Consider the following 14178-nt stretch of genomic DNA (forward strand, 5'->3'; position numbering starts at 1 on the left):
TATACAGATCTGTGTAAATCTTTCTACATATTTTTCCAATAGTTCTGCACTCATGATGATGAAGGTGTTGTATAGGTAAGCACACAATTCCTTCAGTTATTTTCATCAAAGACGCTGGCTTTCTGGCCTTTTTAAAAAAAGAATCAGTCTCCAAATTAAACAAGCACTGCTATTTTATTTTAAAAGCTTTCATCAGCTTTTCCAGCTGCTGTAGAGAGCTTTATAGAATTACTGTAAGAGATGCCATGACATAACTAATGCTTTTAACTAATAATAACTAATAGCAATTTGAAAAACCAGTTCCTCAAATGAGAAAAGCGCAGATTGTGCCAAGATAATATTGGCCTAAATAGTTAAAAGTAAACTCTCTAGTATTGATTTATAGCAACAACACACAGAAGAAATGGATGGACAAGGACACTCCAGAGAGGAAACATTCGCCCTGATCAGGGTGGAGAAAGAGATGCTTAGAACTAAAGGACAAGTTTAAACATAAATTAAAAGCAGCGGCTCACAACTACTAATAGAACACACAAACATGTGCTTCTGCTTCTTTTGCTCAGAAACAGATCTACTTTTCTTTCAAGTCTAAGTTTACTGCAGAAAATGCCAACAATGGCCAACTCCATACCCAAAAAGCAAAGCCACTAATCTCAAAGTTTCCCACATGCAAGGTTTAACATATACATCTACACAAAACACCCCCTGCCACCCCCCCAAATAAAAAAACCAAACCATCGTCTAAGCTTTAAATTACTTTGGATTTTAAAAGCTGATTTGAGAACAGCGATTAAACTTGTTCCAGCTAACCTAGTTTTTATTCATTTCATTATTTATTGCTAGGCAACATAGACCGTGTCAAACCATGTTAGAACCATGAGAAGAAGTCCTTCCAATTTAGATTAAAAAACTCTCTTCTCGCCCTCCTCCCCCTCAATGTGGAGGCCAGATGTATTCTTATTACATCAGTGTTCCCAGACACAACCTTTTTCCTGACCAGGAGCTGACATTTCAAACTCTCTTCTCAACATCTTCCATAATATGCAGTTTATCTAAACCTCATGTGGTGCCTGTAAATAGCTCTCTAGATCATGCTTGCTCAAAGAACAAGTCTTAGTATTTACAATCAGAATTAGTCCCAGCCACTAAACCGGCAAGTCCAGAGCAGGTCTCTCATTCACACAGCTATCCTTTTCTTCCTTCCTAGAAGACACCAGCTTCTTCCAATATCCCTGTTATCTGTGGTCTGTATACGAGTACCAGTACAGAAAAGACTGCCCACTACCTTTAATATTACTTCCTTTCATCACAAGGAAGTTTTGAAGAACTCCGAAAAGGAAGAAAAACAGGAAAGATCAGAGATCCAGGATCCCAAACAAACCATAAGCAGAGCGCTCTTAATTAAACATTTCCTCTAGCATTAAGTTTAAATAAACCCTACAACTTCTTTAATAAAGCAAAATAAAACATCCTACCTTTTGTTTATAGGCTTTTCATCTTTCTCATAAGGCTTCACAAACCATTTCCCAATGCGTACAAAATTCCGATTCATTAAACACCTCTCCAGCAGGTTGTGAACAGCTTTGAAAAGTAGAGTGCGACATTCATATGAAAGTCCATTTTCCCAAACACCATCTTCCTCTTCTGTAAGGCAAAGTGAAAAAATAAATTAGCGTTGAATCTCATCCTATTATTTCATGCACATATCACAACATCCTTCTCTCTCCCGCAAGCTTTTAAGACATTCACAGCATAACATGCAACTGAAGAAAAGCCTGCAACATTCAGATAATAACTCTACTCATGTTATCACAGTGTAACTGTTGAAAGTAATCAGCTATAAAAATATCTCATATCCCACAAGAAAAAAAGATTCAACAGCTATTTGTACACAAAAGGAAACAACTGGCACCAATACGCTATGTATTTCAGCCTGCAAGATCTTTGTAATCTGCAAGGTGGTTCATGTTTTTGGCAGCCTGAATTACTTATCCTGAAGAGTTAGCTGACAATTATGCTTAAAAATAAATTGCACAGCCAAGTTGATTTGCCAAATCATAAAGCAAGATTCATTACAAGAAGCCGTAATCTTCAGCCACTCTGGCTCGTAATCAGTGTTTGAACAGAGTTTACAGGCCCTAGAAGTATATGCACTGGTCCAAAGAATTACAATGGCATTACAGCTACATTACAAAAGTAAAATGAGGGACATCTGAAAGCTCCTGTAGTATCTCTCAGTATATACATAGTATCATTCATTCCCAGCAATACACTAATATGGAGGATAAGAAAAGAACTCAAGAATTTGTCCTTAAATTACTAGCAATCAGGTCTTATTTTTATGCCCACAGTTCCTTGTATATCATGTTTTACATATATCCCTAAGGATCTGCTACTGGTCACCTTGGACTCACCTAGAACAGCTATTCTTAAAATGTCACTGCCTTTACACTCCAGGTAGCAGCAGAGACTGGAAGACTGTCTGACATAGATAAGGAGACATATTTTTACCTCAGTCTCTGGAAAGTCAAGGAATAATTTAGGTTGAAAGGGACCTGTGGAGGTCTCATCTGCTCCAACCTCCACTCAGAGTTCAAAGTTAGAGCAGGTTGCTCGTAATCTCCCATTCATTGCCTCTCATGACTTCTCTGCACACCCCTAAGAACCAAGACTTGGGTTCAGGTTTGGTTCTGGACAACAAGCCTTACGATTGCGGCCTGTCTCTTCACCTCTCCTTCGCAGAGGATCTGGGTTCAAACAGCTTTCCACTGGTTTGCTTGAGAGTCAGAAAAACTCAGTAATACAGCCAAGTCCTTGTATTTTAAATCCCCCTTTGAAATAAGCCCCTTCACCTTTATCTGGAAGCCACTTACAAGCTTAAAAGGTTGCAATAGTATTAACTAAAGTCTCAATATCCTTAAATTAGAGGGTATGTAGAAAACCAGACACCTAAGAGTTTTATTTAGAAAAAAAACAACCCTTACAATTTATTACAATAGACAATCTTTAAGACAAGGATGACAGAGAAAGGGATTTCAAGATACTACTGCAACAGCAAGGTGGTGCCATATTTGTATATTGCTGGATTCCACACAAATGGAAGCACATTTCCACTCAGATCAGCATTGTGAGTTAAAGAAAATTACTCCCAGGTTCCTTTTCTTTGAGAGACAGAAGAAGAGTAAACAGACCTGCCCCGTAATTTACAAATGAAACAGTGCACACCATTACAGATGAATCATTTCATGACATAGTTTTGTGGTAAAGACATGAAAAAGCCAGGAATCACATTTCCTAAATAAGAGACCTCACCATCGGTTTCCCACCCCATCACCGTATTCCAGTTCTGAAGTCCAGCAAAACTACTTTTTTAAAAAAACTATTATGCTAAAAGGTAATACAGTAACTCACTAAAGAAACATTGTACAAGAAGCTTGTAACAAAAAGCAACAAAAGGTCCAAAGTCAAAGGGTACAAAGTGTTTGTGCCAAGAGGACACATTTTTCCCCAGTTCAGAGATTTGTAGCTGCACACAAACGAGCAGCCCTATCCCCCAGCAGCTCTGCTGTTCAGCACACACTGCTCAACTGGTGGCAAACAAGCAGCTCAATAGAGCAAACATTAACTACAAAGCTTAATGATATTGGACTTTAACTGCACAATAAACTCCACACCATTTCAAAGGTTAAAATAGTTGGCTTCTATATAGCTCCTGTAATTTAAAAAAGTCATTCTAAGAACATCTCCTGCATCAGTTACCTATTACCAGACGAAAGAGTTATTTTCAATCTTTTTGCCTAGTTTTTGTTTTGGCATACAAGTGTCTCAGTGAGAAGAAAGATGCTGAAATTGCAACGATACTAAAGTGCAATTCAGAGGTTGTATTTTGATGGTCATGCTATGGAGACAAAGTAGAGGTTTCAGTTTTCTGAAGACACTACAAAGTGCTAGGCATTTCATTTAACATTAATAGGTGTGCTGACATTCAAGCTATGAACAAAAGTTTACATGCAAGAACTTGCCACAAGACTGTAATTCTTAAGAGCTCTTCTTGCTGTCTTGTTTTATTGCTGAAACAGAGAGCTCTTAGACGAGCATATTATGTAGGGAAAGTGTAAGGCATTAGATGGAAATTACAATTAAAACTCTAATATTTAAAAAGAAATCATGCTGTAAGCAAGCTTATTGATCAGGAAGAATGTCTGGTACCCAAAACAAGACCATCTGTTCAAACTGAAGTGCATGGTGCTACAGAAAGGGAAGGTTAAATCAGATGACAGTTAAGGTTACTCTCATTTCAGAACATTAATCAAATTCATGCAAAAAAAATAGCAGCAAGTGTTCTGTGTCTTTTTGAAGTCTATTCCCCCCTTCTTCTCTTTTAGAGTGGTGGATAGGAGGAGAGAAATATGACATCTGCTCACAACTCCCAGCTATTTTTCTTCTTCATTCAAGCAGTTGTTTCTCAATCTGAGAAAAATCCTCCTACTTAATAAAAATTGTACAAAGTAAAGCATTTTGTTAAAAGAGAGGGAGAGGAATTTGTCTTCTAATCTTTCTTAAACACTATAACTTCAAATGTTCAATCTGATAGTGATAATAAACCAAAATAAGTTGCTGACTCATTTTAAGAGGGTGTTAAGCCACAATTTCACTTCAGACAGGTGTTATCCACAAAAGTGATCTGGCAACATGAAGGTTACAAATAGTCGATTTTTTATTAGTTCTCTTGACTGTCCAAACCACTCAGCTCCTCTGCAACACTTATGTATTTATCCATTAAACAAGTTGCACACATCATTCCACTATCATGAATTTAGTTCCCTCTCTCTTCACACCACATATCAGGCAGCGAATTTTTCTTAAATAAAGCTAAAAAATATCAGGCAATGAAGAATTAATGGAAACAATGTCCAGGACATCAATTTTCATACTACACATAGAACAAACTTTCTCAGTCAACACTTCCTTGATACAACCACCATCCAAGTTTAACAAAACAGCTGTAGGAGGCTATTTACTTTCAGTACTTTTATGTTCTACTTCACATTCTTCATAGAGTTCACCTGAAACAGTAAAGTTCATTTTTACTGATTATGCCCTTCTGTCTTTCTGGTGCTCTGGTACAAGCACACTGTGAGGCAGGAGTTTGGAGGCAAGCTCGGAACACACATGTTTAGTGAATTCTGAAAAAGCAGTATCTTTAAGCCTTGTCATTTCATTCAAGTCAGATGTTTAAAACTACATTTGCTACTCACAGATCTTTAGCCAAATTTATTAATCAAAGGTTGCTAACAAATAAACATGTATTTGCTTAATTGATACTCTTGCAAAAAAACATACATTTTTAATTTCTTAAACTACATCACAACAGATAAATAAACAGTATAAAAAAATAACATTTTCAAGACCACTTTTAAATAATATGGATTTTCCCTTCTCTTCCTTTTAACATATAGCTGGCCCCATCAGCAAAACATCAGTAACTCTGGAAAAGGCTCATTATGTTTACCATACCATTAAAAATATCTTCTTTATGCTCAGTGAACCTCTAAAATAAACTATGCAAAGAAACAAACCACAGTCAAGACTCCACTTAGGATTACAATTCTCCCTCCCCTCCCCAGTTACCTCAATTACACAGAGAAAAAAATCCATTCCTTAGTATCATGACTGAGATGCATCTTTTAAAAGTATTACTTACCTTCATATGCTTCCTTTCTGTCAGATAGCATGCCAGTTATAGAAACAGATTGATGCAACACTGATTTATACAACCAAACTCCCTATATAAGCTTCATAGTACAAGGGAAGTATAATAAACCAAGTGTGAAATTGCTGCTGTATGAAGTATTGTAAATAATATAACACAAATACTTCAAGTATTTTTTTTCTATTTTAAAAATCTATTTTAAATTCAAATGCTTTGAGATTAAATAAAATTGCTCAAAGCAAGAATTATCCATTTCACCTACTGAAAAATAATTGAGGGTCTATATTCCTTATGAAATAAGCAGCAACAGATCTTGCCTGAAAAAAGGGACTGAATACAATTCAAATATACCAACTTAAGAATCTAAGTAAGACAACTTGAGTTTTGTTTCTAGAACAGCTGTATGTTATCTACATTCACTGAAGATGAGTGAATAAGATAGATAAAAGACTCTAGGAAATTAAACTAGCTGGAAATTTTCATCAACTGAGAAGCAAGCCAAAACATGACCTACTGTCCAAAATATCATATGCAAAACATTCAGCACCAATACAAGTTAGTTCTTATAGTGCTCGCCCTTTCCCAGCACCACATGTATAGGTTTCATGCTTTCTCTACCCAGCAGACTAAGTATTACAAATTTAGAAGTATGGCCTATTTGTGTGTAGCTATGCCTGTTTATAAGGATAACAAGGTTGTAACTTTCCTTCACTATTTGTTCAGTGAAAGTTTGGCTGGGCTGGGCTGCATGGCCATAAAAGAAAAGTTGAAAAACTTTCTAGTTAAACATTTCGATATCCTCCTCCACACTGTCTTTGAGAAATGCTGTATGCAGATATATTTCACTTATATTGTTAAATCTTACCCTTAGTGCCCATGGAGTCATTGCTGTTATTTATACAGGTATATTATGCCCATGATATTGTACATACAACCAATATAATATGACACGAAATCCTCGTTTACTGTGACAAAAGAATTTTTCCCCTTCCTCCACAGATATTCCACATGCATGATGGTCAGGAGAAAAGGAAAAAGGAAAAAACGATAAGCACCACCTCCAAGCTGGTGCTTGCACCAAGTCACAGAAGTTTTACAAAGACTGCTTCAGTAATTTTTGCATAATGCTTGTCAGCACTTTTGCTGAAGTGGACACATCTCTAACATGGAGGAGTGAAGTAACACTGAAGTACCAATGCACCGCACAGCAAGGAACTTTGTAATGCCTTCTTATCACATACGTGGGAACAGACAATCACTTCACCTCACTATACTGACATCAGGTGCAAAATTTTTAAGAAAGCATCTTTTTTTTTTTTGGTAGGAGTTAAATAGTCTTAGGAAGCAAATGGTATTTGAAAAAAAAATGCAAGCCACTAGCTGAGCTATTTTCAAAGCTGACTTTGCCAACTGCTTGCAACTGGCAGGCTTTCTGCAGAACTCTCCGTATAACTGGCTCATACTCCAGTTTCCATTGTATTAGAAGTAATGAGACACTGAATGCTGACATCAGCACAAACCAACCAATTCACAAATTTATTTGGAGCCAAGGATTTGAACTATAATACAAGTATATTGAGAACTATACAACACAAGTCTTTGCTGCTGTGAGTCTTGCTGTTTTTACCATCCAGTATCAACAGACAAGCATCAGTATACAAACCTTCCTCCTTTTTCTTTCAAGCTCCCATACAAGCCCAGCAAGGAGCTAAGACTAGCATTATTCTTATACATTTATCCCTTACAGAAGCATGAGGAAGACTGTGCAGCAAACAAAAAACTGATTAACTTGAAATATGACAGGTATAAGGAAAACTCTTATTTTTTAAGTAAATTAACAAAATTTAATAGACACCAGAACAAAAAGGATGCATCTTATAGCTCACCATTTCAGAGATGCAATTTGAAGGTCAAAGGCATAGAAGCATTTCCCTATCCAAGCATTAATCAAATTGTAACCACTTCCTTGGGACTATGTCTTGTACATAATTCATATCCAACTGTTCTCAGGTTTGAAACCATCTACTGTCAATTTAAAAATAAAAATCCAAGTATAGAGGTAACCACTTTAAGAACCTATCTGATAAAATAACTGCTGATCAGACCAGTGAGAGACCATTGCCTTCTGAAATTTGAAGAGATGTCCTACTTCAAGGTTTGAGTTGCAAGAATTACTATAATCAAGCCTCACTGTCACAACAAAAACCTAACCTTTGAGGTTGTTAGAGGATAAAATAACATTTCACTAACTTCTGTCTGCCTCTAGCTATGTGGAGGTAGAAATAGACTTACAGGTTTTTTTGCTATTACATACACTAAGTAGCTTCCCAGGGAGGAAAAAAAATGATTGAGTGAAGTCAATATTACTGATCAATCAGCATCTTTGAACAAGTCTTCTTTTGACATGCCCCCAGGCAACAACAAACCCTGACCATCAACAAGACAGTTATCCAAGGCTTGATACGAGAATTCAGATATTGCCAGTAGCAGGCATTCAACCCTATCTCCAGGACAGAGAATGAACTTGTAGAATGCACAGCCTGAAGAGAGATACAATATTTTTTTTAATCTGATACGCATAGATGTACACCCACAAAACTGTACAATCCCCCTTGAAGTGATCTTGGGAAGGCACTCTGTAGGGGACAAAAGGATTCTTGAAGGCTGCCATACTTCAAATCCCCAGGGGTTGATAACCAAGATGTGTTCCAGACACTGAACATCCATTGTTCACTGAAACTACAAATCACCAAAAGTCAAAAACTATCCAAATACAGACTCTTCCTTAACAGACATAGTTTCACACCAAAGAAAGCCAGGATCAAAAGTCATTAGCAATGCTCTGCATATTTCAAACTCCAGCTCTTTCAAAGCCTTCTTCCCCAAGGAAGTCTGTCCGGAGGCAATGAAGGCCAGGGTAGCAGCATCAGGCTGCTCTGGGCCCCTCTCTTCCTCTCACCCCATTCTTCAAGGCAATTCCTCACCTCCCCAGTAGGAAAGTTCTGAATGAGGCAGCACCTTAACCGGCAGCAGCAAACAATTTCCAATCAATTCTGCAGGTAACAAGCCTATGCCAGGAAGTCATTTATCTTTCCCATTGAAAGCGTAACAAACAGTCAATGGGAGAACACTGCAACATGAATTACCCAGAGAAATTGTCCACCAGTGAAAAAAATCCATTAGGCCTATGACAAAGGTCAGATAACATTGTTTGGGTTCAGTCATAATTCTTTCTTATATGAGGTTCACATTAAGATTTTGTGTAATGGAAAAGAAAAAAAGTGCAGGTGCGGGCACTCCTCAGCCATCTCTTCCACAATCTAGCTGATTAATATCTTTATCAAGTTCTGGTCAGGAAAGCCAAGCAGACTAACACACTAAGAGATTTCACTGTCTCTTTTTAATTAAAAAAAAGAGACAAAAACTCGCCTGCAAAAACCAGCATGTCAGATACACCTACACACAGACATAGGTGACAGTCTCATAAATGATAAGCATTTATGTAGAAAAATATCTAAGCAAGATGTTTAGCACAGCCTCTCTACCTAAGCACAGACACCCACAGGTGACCTGAACAAAGAAAATACCCAAAACAATTGCAAACACATGACTGGGAGACTCTAATCCTCTACTCTCTCTCCCTTATGCCCTAAGAGAGGTTAAGAGTTGATAAGTACCTGGGATGATACACGCTTATCTACCTGCGCAAAAGTGTAATTCCATAAAAGATAAACACACACCGATCTAAAAGTTCAGCTACAAAACACCACTATTTCCAAAAGGTACCTCTACATTATATCACTAGTAGATAGATTGAAGAAAACACAAAGAACGTTAAACAAATAATTTTGATGACCAGGTAGTGCAGAAATGCACTCTTCAAATGGCTACACTTTCACTTGATCTTCCAGTCAAAAAAATAATGTAACGCATTTGTCTCCATTTAATCCTACCAGCCAAGAGCATACAAAATACACAGGGATACTTTTGCACAAGTGTTGGTCTTTGCTCAGAGCAGGCCCAGGCCAAAAATAGCATTTAGTCTAAGTTACATCTCAGTCATACAAAGGATGTTCCCTGCAGGTCAAGACTGAGGTTATTCATAGGGCAAAATCAGGAAGCCATAAAGGCACAAAAATATCAAACAACCTACAATGTAAGAGTCATTAAACATGCAAAGTTTCTAGTTCCAAGACAGGCAGGAATACAAGCAACATCCAAATCTTTGAAGTAAATTATTCAAAGAAATAAACATCATTTTAGTGCATCAACTGTTTTTCAGACCATACTCTTTTTGTATGAAAAATTCACACATTAGTTAATTGTTTCAAATCAACTTCCTCAGTGGCACTTCAAACTCTTATTTGTTCTTCAGTGTATAACACAGACAACAGTAGCAATTTCTGGTTACCAGGTCACCAAACCTTGGTCTCATTTTACACTCCAGTTATCAGAATATTGCACATCTGAAAGGAAATTGGAGTGATGTGACAGGTTGTTTTGGGATTTGGTTTTGGGTTTTTTTTTGTGTTGGTTCCCCCCCCCCCAAACTAGATTTAGTACAGTCTCACCACTAGACTTACACAGAGTTTAAAAATCCAACTTCGTCACCTTACTGATAAGCAACTGGAAAGCCATCTACTCTGGGAACTGAGATGAACTAGTAAACGTTTTCAAAACAAGGTGCCAAATTTGAAGTACAACATTATTGAGAAATACAAATATTGTCAGTCTTCCATAAGTTTAAGTTTGAAAGGTTCAGACCACTGGGAAAGAGGGAGAGAAAAATCGTAAAAACACACGGTTTAGAGATTTCTACATGAAAACAGCAAGCTAGTCTCAGATGCCTTCTTTTGAGGGCTTCACACCAATGATTTGACTTTCAATCAAAGCAACTCCATAAGGTTCAGTGTTGCCCAGAACTCTACAATACCTATTATGTAATAAAATAGGGTTTACTATTTGAATTTGAAAGTTCTAATTGCCCAACAAAAAGGATCTTATCAAAACATGTTTAAGACATCACTTCTGGATCACAGGCACAGCTTTAGGCACAGCTTTCTTGTGAAGAAGCTGCCAGAATTCATAGGCTTGTGTTTTTATTTTGTATTGTTTTTTCCTTTTTGTTTCTTGCTTTGTTTTTCAAAAGACACAAGTGGGGAGCTAAACCTTGTTTCTCAAAAATTTAGCAGACCAAGACCACCTAAACACAGACAGTAGCTGTTTGATCACTGCGCTGCTGTAATAATTTGGTATGGATTGTAGCAATAGATGTATCTATCTATAGACAACAGTCCATCCACAGATTTCCTAGGGGCTGGCAGAAGACAGCCCTCAGTAACAACATCTTTTCACTGCCCAGAAGGTATTCATTTCCTCCTACCTGAGAGATCATGATGAATAAGGTCAGCAAAGTTGGGGTCATCACCCCACCAAAATATCCACAGCTCCCTGCGTCCAGGTCTCTGGTCTCGGCGCCAAACACTGAGCACATCCGCCTTCAGACAGCGACTGAAACTGCTCAAAATAGGGTCCTCTTCCGTGACCGGAAAGAGAATTGGGGCAGATGTTGGACCCTGCCATACATATCGCTTCCATTTAATCCCAGTTAGATCAGCCTAAGGGAAGAAAAAAGAACAAGTCAGACACTGGGGTAGGTGCATCCCCAACAGAAATATCCTGCTGTAACAAGATGATGGCACAGGAAGAGGGGGTGGAAAGAAGAAAGGAAGGATTAATCCAACAAAATTTAACAGAAACCATACTTGTAATTTTTGTGTACCCTAGAAGATAAGCTGGAAATAATCAGGCACTCTGTTTTAAAAATCTCCTTTTAATAACTGCAGTAAAGCAAGAGCTGTTCATTTTCACTGCAGCTTTGAGATTAGAAAGGTCAGATTTTATTTAAAATAAAAAAGTGAAAGACGAGTGAATAATGTAATTATTTGCAGACTGCAACTGTCCAATCTACTAACCACTTGCCTTAGCAAAGAACATCTTTCTTTTTGCTTACTACCTTTTCAATCCAAGATAAAGTAATATAGTAAATCTAACTCAAGCATACATTCTTCCAGGCATCTACTACTTAGAAACTCAATTTTTTACAACTGAGGAACATGGGAAATTTTCCAGTATCTCACACAGGAAGCTTCTCAAGTACACTTATTTTACCAAGAGCTATCACAGTTTTCAATTCTCACATCATATTTTAATAATTTAAATCCTGCTTTTATCATTAAATTCTGTATCAGACTTGCACTCACATTGATTATGATCCACTAAATCCCCTTCTAGGCAAAAATTAATTTGACTTCATAAAGTAAGAGAATTACTACTATACGTAATGGGAAATAGACAATTCCTGGATTATCTACAAGGCACTACCACGTTAAGTTTCAGCGCTCAGCTTTTTCACAAGGACAGTCACCTTAAGGCAGGTAGGAGAGGCATTGCCCCCAGGTTCTCTCGGAGAAGGGAGAACAAGGTAGGCTGGCATTTGCTAAAAGTCACTACTTGTATTTTCCTTCCCAACATGACAACACACAAAAGATTACTGCAACATTTAAACCTAACATGGCAGCCTGTCTACCTTCAGAAGGAGAAGCAATTTAGATGAAAGGTAGGGAGTCTGCAACAGTTGATACTTTAGAAAGACTAAGATTTAAAAATGCACTATTAATATGGAGCTGCAGGCCTGATGCAGGCTGCAGACATGTTCAGGCTGTGCAGATTCCCCTTCATGCAAACAATATTAGTACCAGAGCTTGGCACAGGATTTTACTTGTAACAATCTCTAGAATAATAAATATCAGGCAGTCAGCTAAGATTAGCTCATTTGCATTAAAAAGCAGATGAAACAGCTCAGCATAGCCACCAAAAATTGCATCACAGTCCAGTTAAATCAAATTTACTTTGGGAGCTACCAAAATCAACAATTTGAATGATTTCATACTCGGGTTTGAAAAGACTACAAAATGGTGCACAAGAAAACATAAGACACCACCGATTCACCGGCAGTGCATCACCAAAAGCAGACCTCCAGAATAAAAACAAGCGGTAAAAGAGATCACTTTAAAAGCAAGGAAGGGAGGTTTCGGCTCAGATTTGTCTGGGATATCGCGAGCGGGGAGAGAAAAGAGAAAGTTCCCTGAGATGTAGGGCTGCAAGCAGCAGCAGAACCCCTTACCTCCTACGAGAAATAGCACGTTCAGAGGCTGAGACAGAAAGATAGAGAGAAAAGAGGAAAAGTTGCAGGCAAGGAAAGCGAAGGAAAAGGCGAGTGGCAGGGAGGATACAACCCAGGAAGAAAGCGGAGGGAGGGGCAAGCCGAGACAGACAGCGATGGAGGGGGAACCAGAGGGGCATGGGAGAGTTGGCTGGCTCCAGGCAGGGCCTACTCGGAGGACTCATCCAACAGAAGCTATGCTAAAAATGGCTGCTTTGCTTCCACTATACCCCTTCCTCCCCTCCCCCAAACCGCCTCTCCCTCTCCCTCTATATCTACCGTGCGTGTGTGTGCCGGTGGCCGGCGCTTACCAGGCAGAAGAGGTTGGAATGGCAATCCTCCAGGCTGGCCCCGTTCGGCACGAAGCAGGAACTCATCCTCACAGCCACAACCCACACGCCATTATCCCACAGCCTCCGACAAGAAAGAAAGAGACAGACAGAGAGAGAGGGAGAGAGAGACAGACACCGAGAGGGAAAGGGGGAGGGGGGACTCTGCACACGCACAAATAATAATACAATTAAATAAGGGATTTACATACAGACACACACGCACGCGAAATAGTGGCAGGATAAATAACCCAGGAGGAGAGTGGTATCGGAGAGAGGGGTAAAAAAATATATATTAAAAAATTTAAAAAAAAATTAAGATAAACTCGGAACGTTTTCTCTTCTTCTGGATATCAAACGGGGGGGTAAAGCCACCGTGGAAGGGGAGAACAGAAAGAGGGAGGTGGTAAGTAATCCAACGACGGGAGATTAAGATCAAAATCCTCCCTGTTCCTCTTGTCTTCTCATTCGCAGGAGGAGGGGAGGGAGAGGAGGTAAGGTGAAGGGGTAATTGATCCAGCAAGAGAATAAAAATGGGGTAATTAATCCGGGGGGGCTAGGGGTAAAAATCAGTTGACATCCCTCCTTCTCAGATGCCAAGCAAGAGAAGTAGGAAAAAATAAATAATCCAGTGGGGGCAATTAATCCAGAAACCTCCCTCCTCTTCCTCCTGTTTCTTTAGTCATCAGATGAGAAAGGGGCAAATTGTGGAATGACTGGGAAGGATTGGCTGTGGGAGAGAAAAATCCAGGCTCGTCTCTTCGGAGTCCGAGGGCAACAGGGTGGCTCTTCCTCCTGTTTCTTTAGTCATCAGATGAGAAAGGGGCAAATTGTGGAATGACTGGGAAGGATTGGCTGTGGGAGAGAAAAATCCAGGCTCGTCTCTTCGGAGTCCGAGGGCAACAGGGTGG

The 14178-nt window shown here is 38.8% G+C and overlaps 1 protein-coding gene across 1 annotated transcript in view; it reads right to left on the minus strand.

Moving 5' to 3' along the window:
- MED13 (mediator complex subunit 13) overlaps window positions 1-13315 on the minus strand; it is a 42634-nt gene extending 29319 nt beyond the window's left edge. Inside the window, exons 1-3 of the mRNA XM_010179054.1 lie at window positions 13250-13315; window positions 11097-11331; window positions 1476-1644 (exon numbers count right to left, since the gene is read on the minus strand). Of these exons, the coding sequence (XP_010177356.1) occupies window positions 1476-1644; window positions 11097-11331; window positions 13250-13315 (470 nt within the window). The remainder of the gene's footprint in view (window positions 1-1475; window positions 1645-11096; window positions 11332-13249) is intronic.
- Between the last annotated feature and the right edge of the window lie 863 nt (window positions 13316-14178).

Source organism: Mesitornis unicolor, unplaced genomic scaffold (genome assembly GCF_000695765.1).
Source record: "Mesitornis unicolor isolate BGI_N332 unplaced genomic scaffold, ASM69576v1 scaffold12542, whole genome shotgun sequence".
Classification (NCBI taxonomy): Eukaryota; Metazoa; Chordata; class Aves; order Mesitornithiformes; family Mesitornithidae; genus Mesitornis; species Mesitornis unicolor.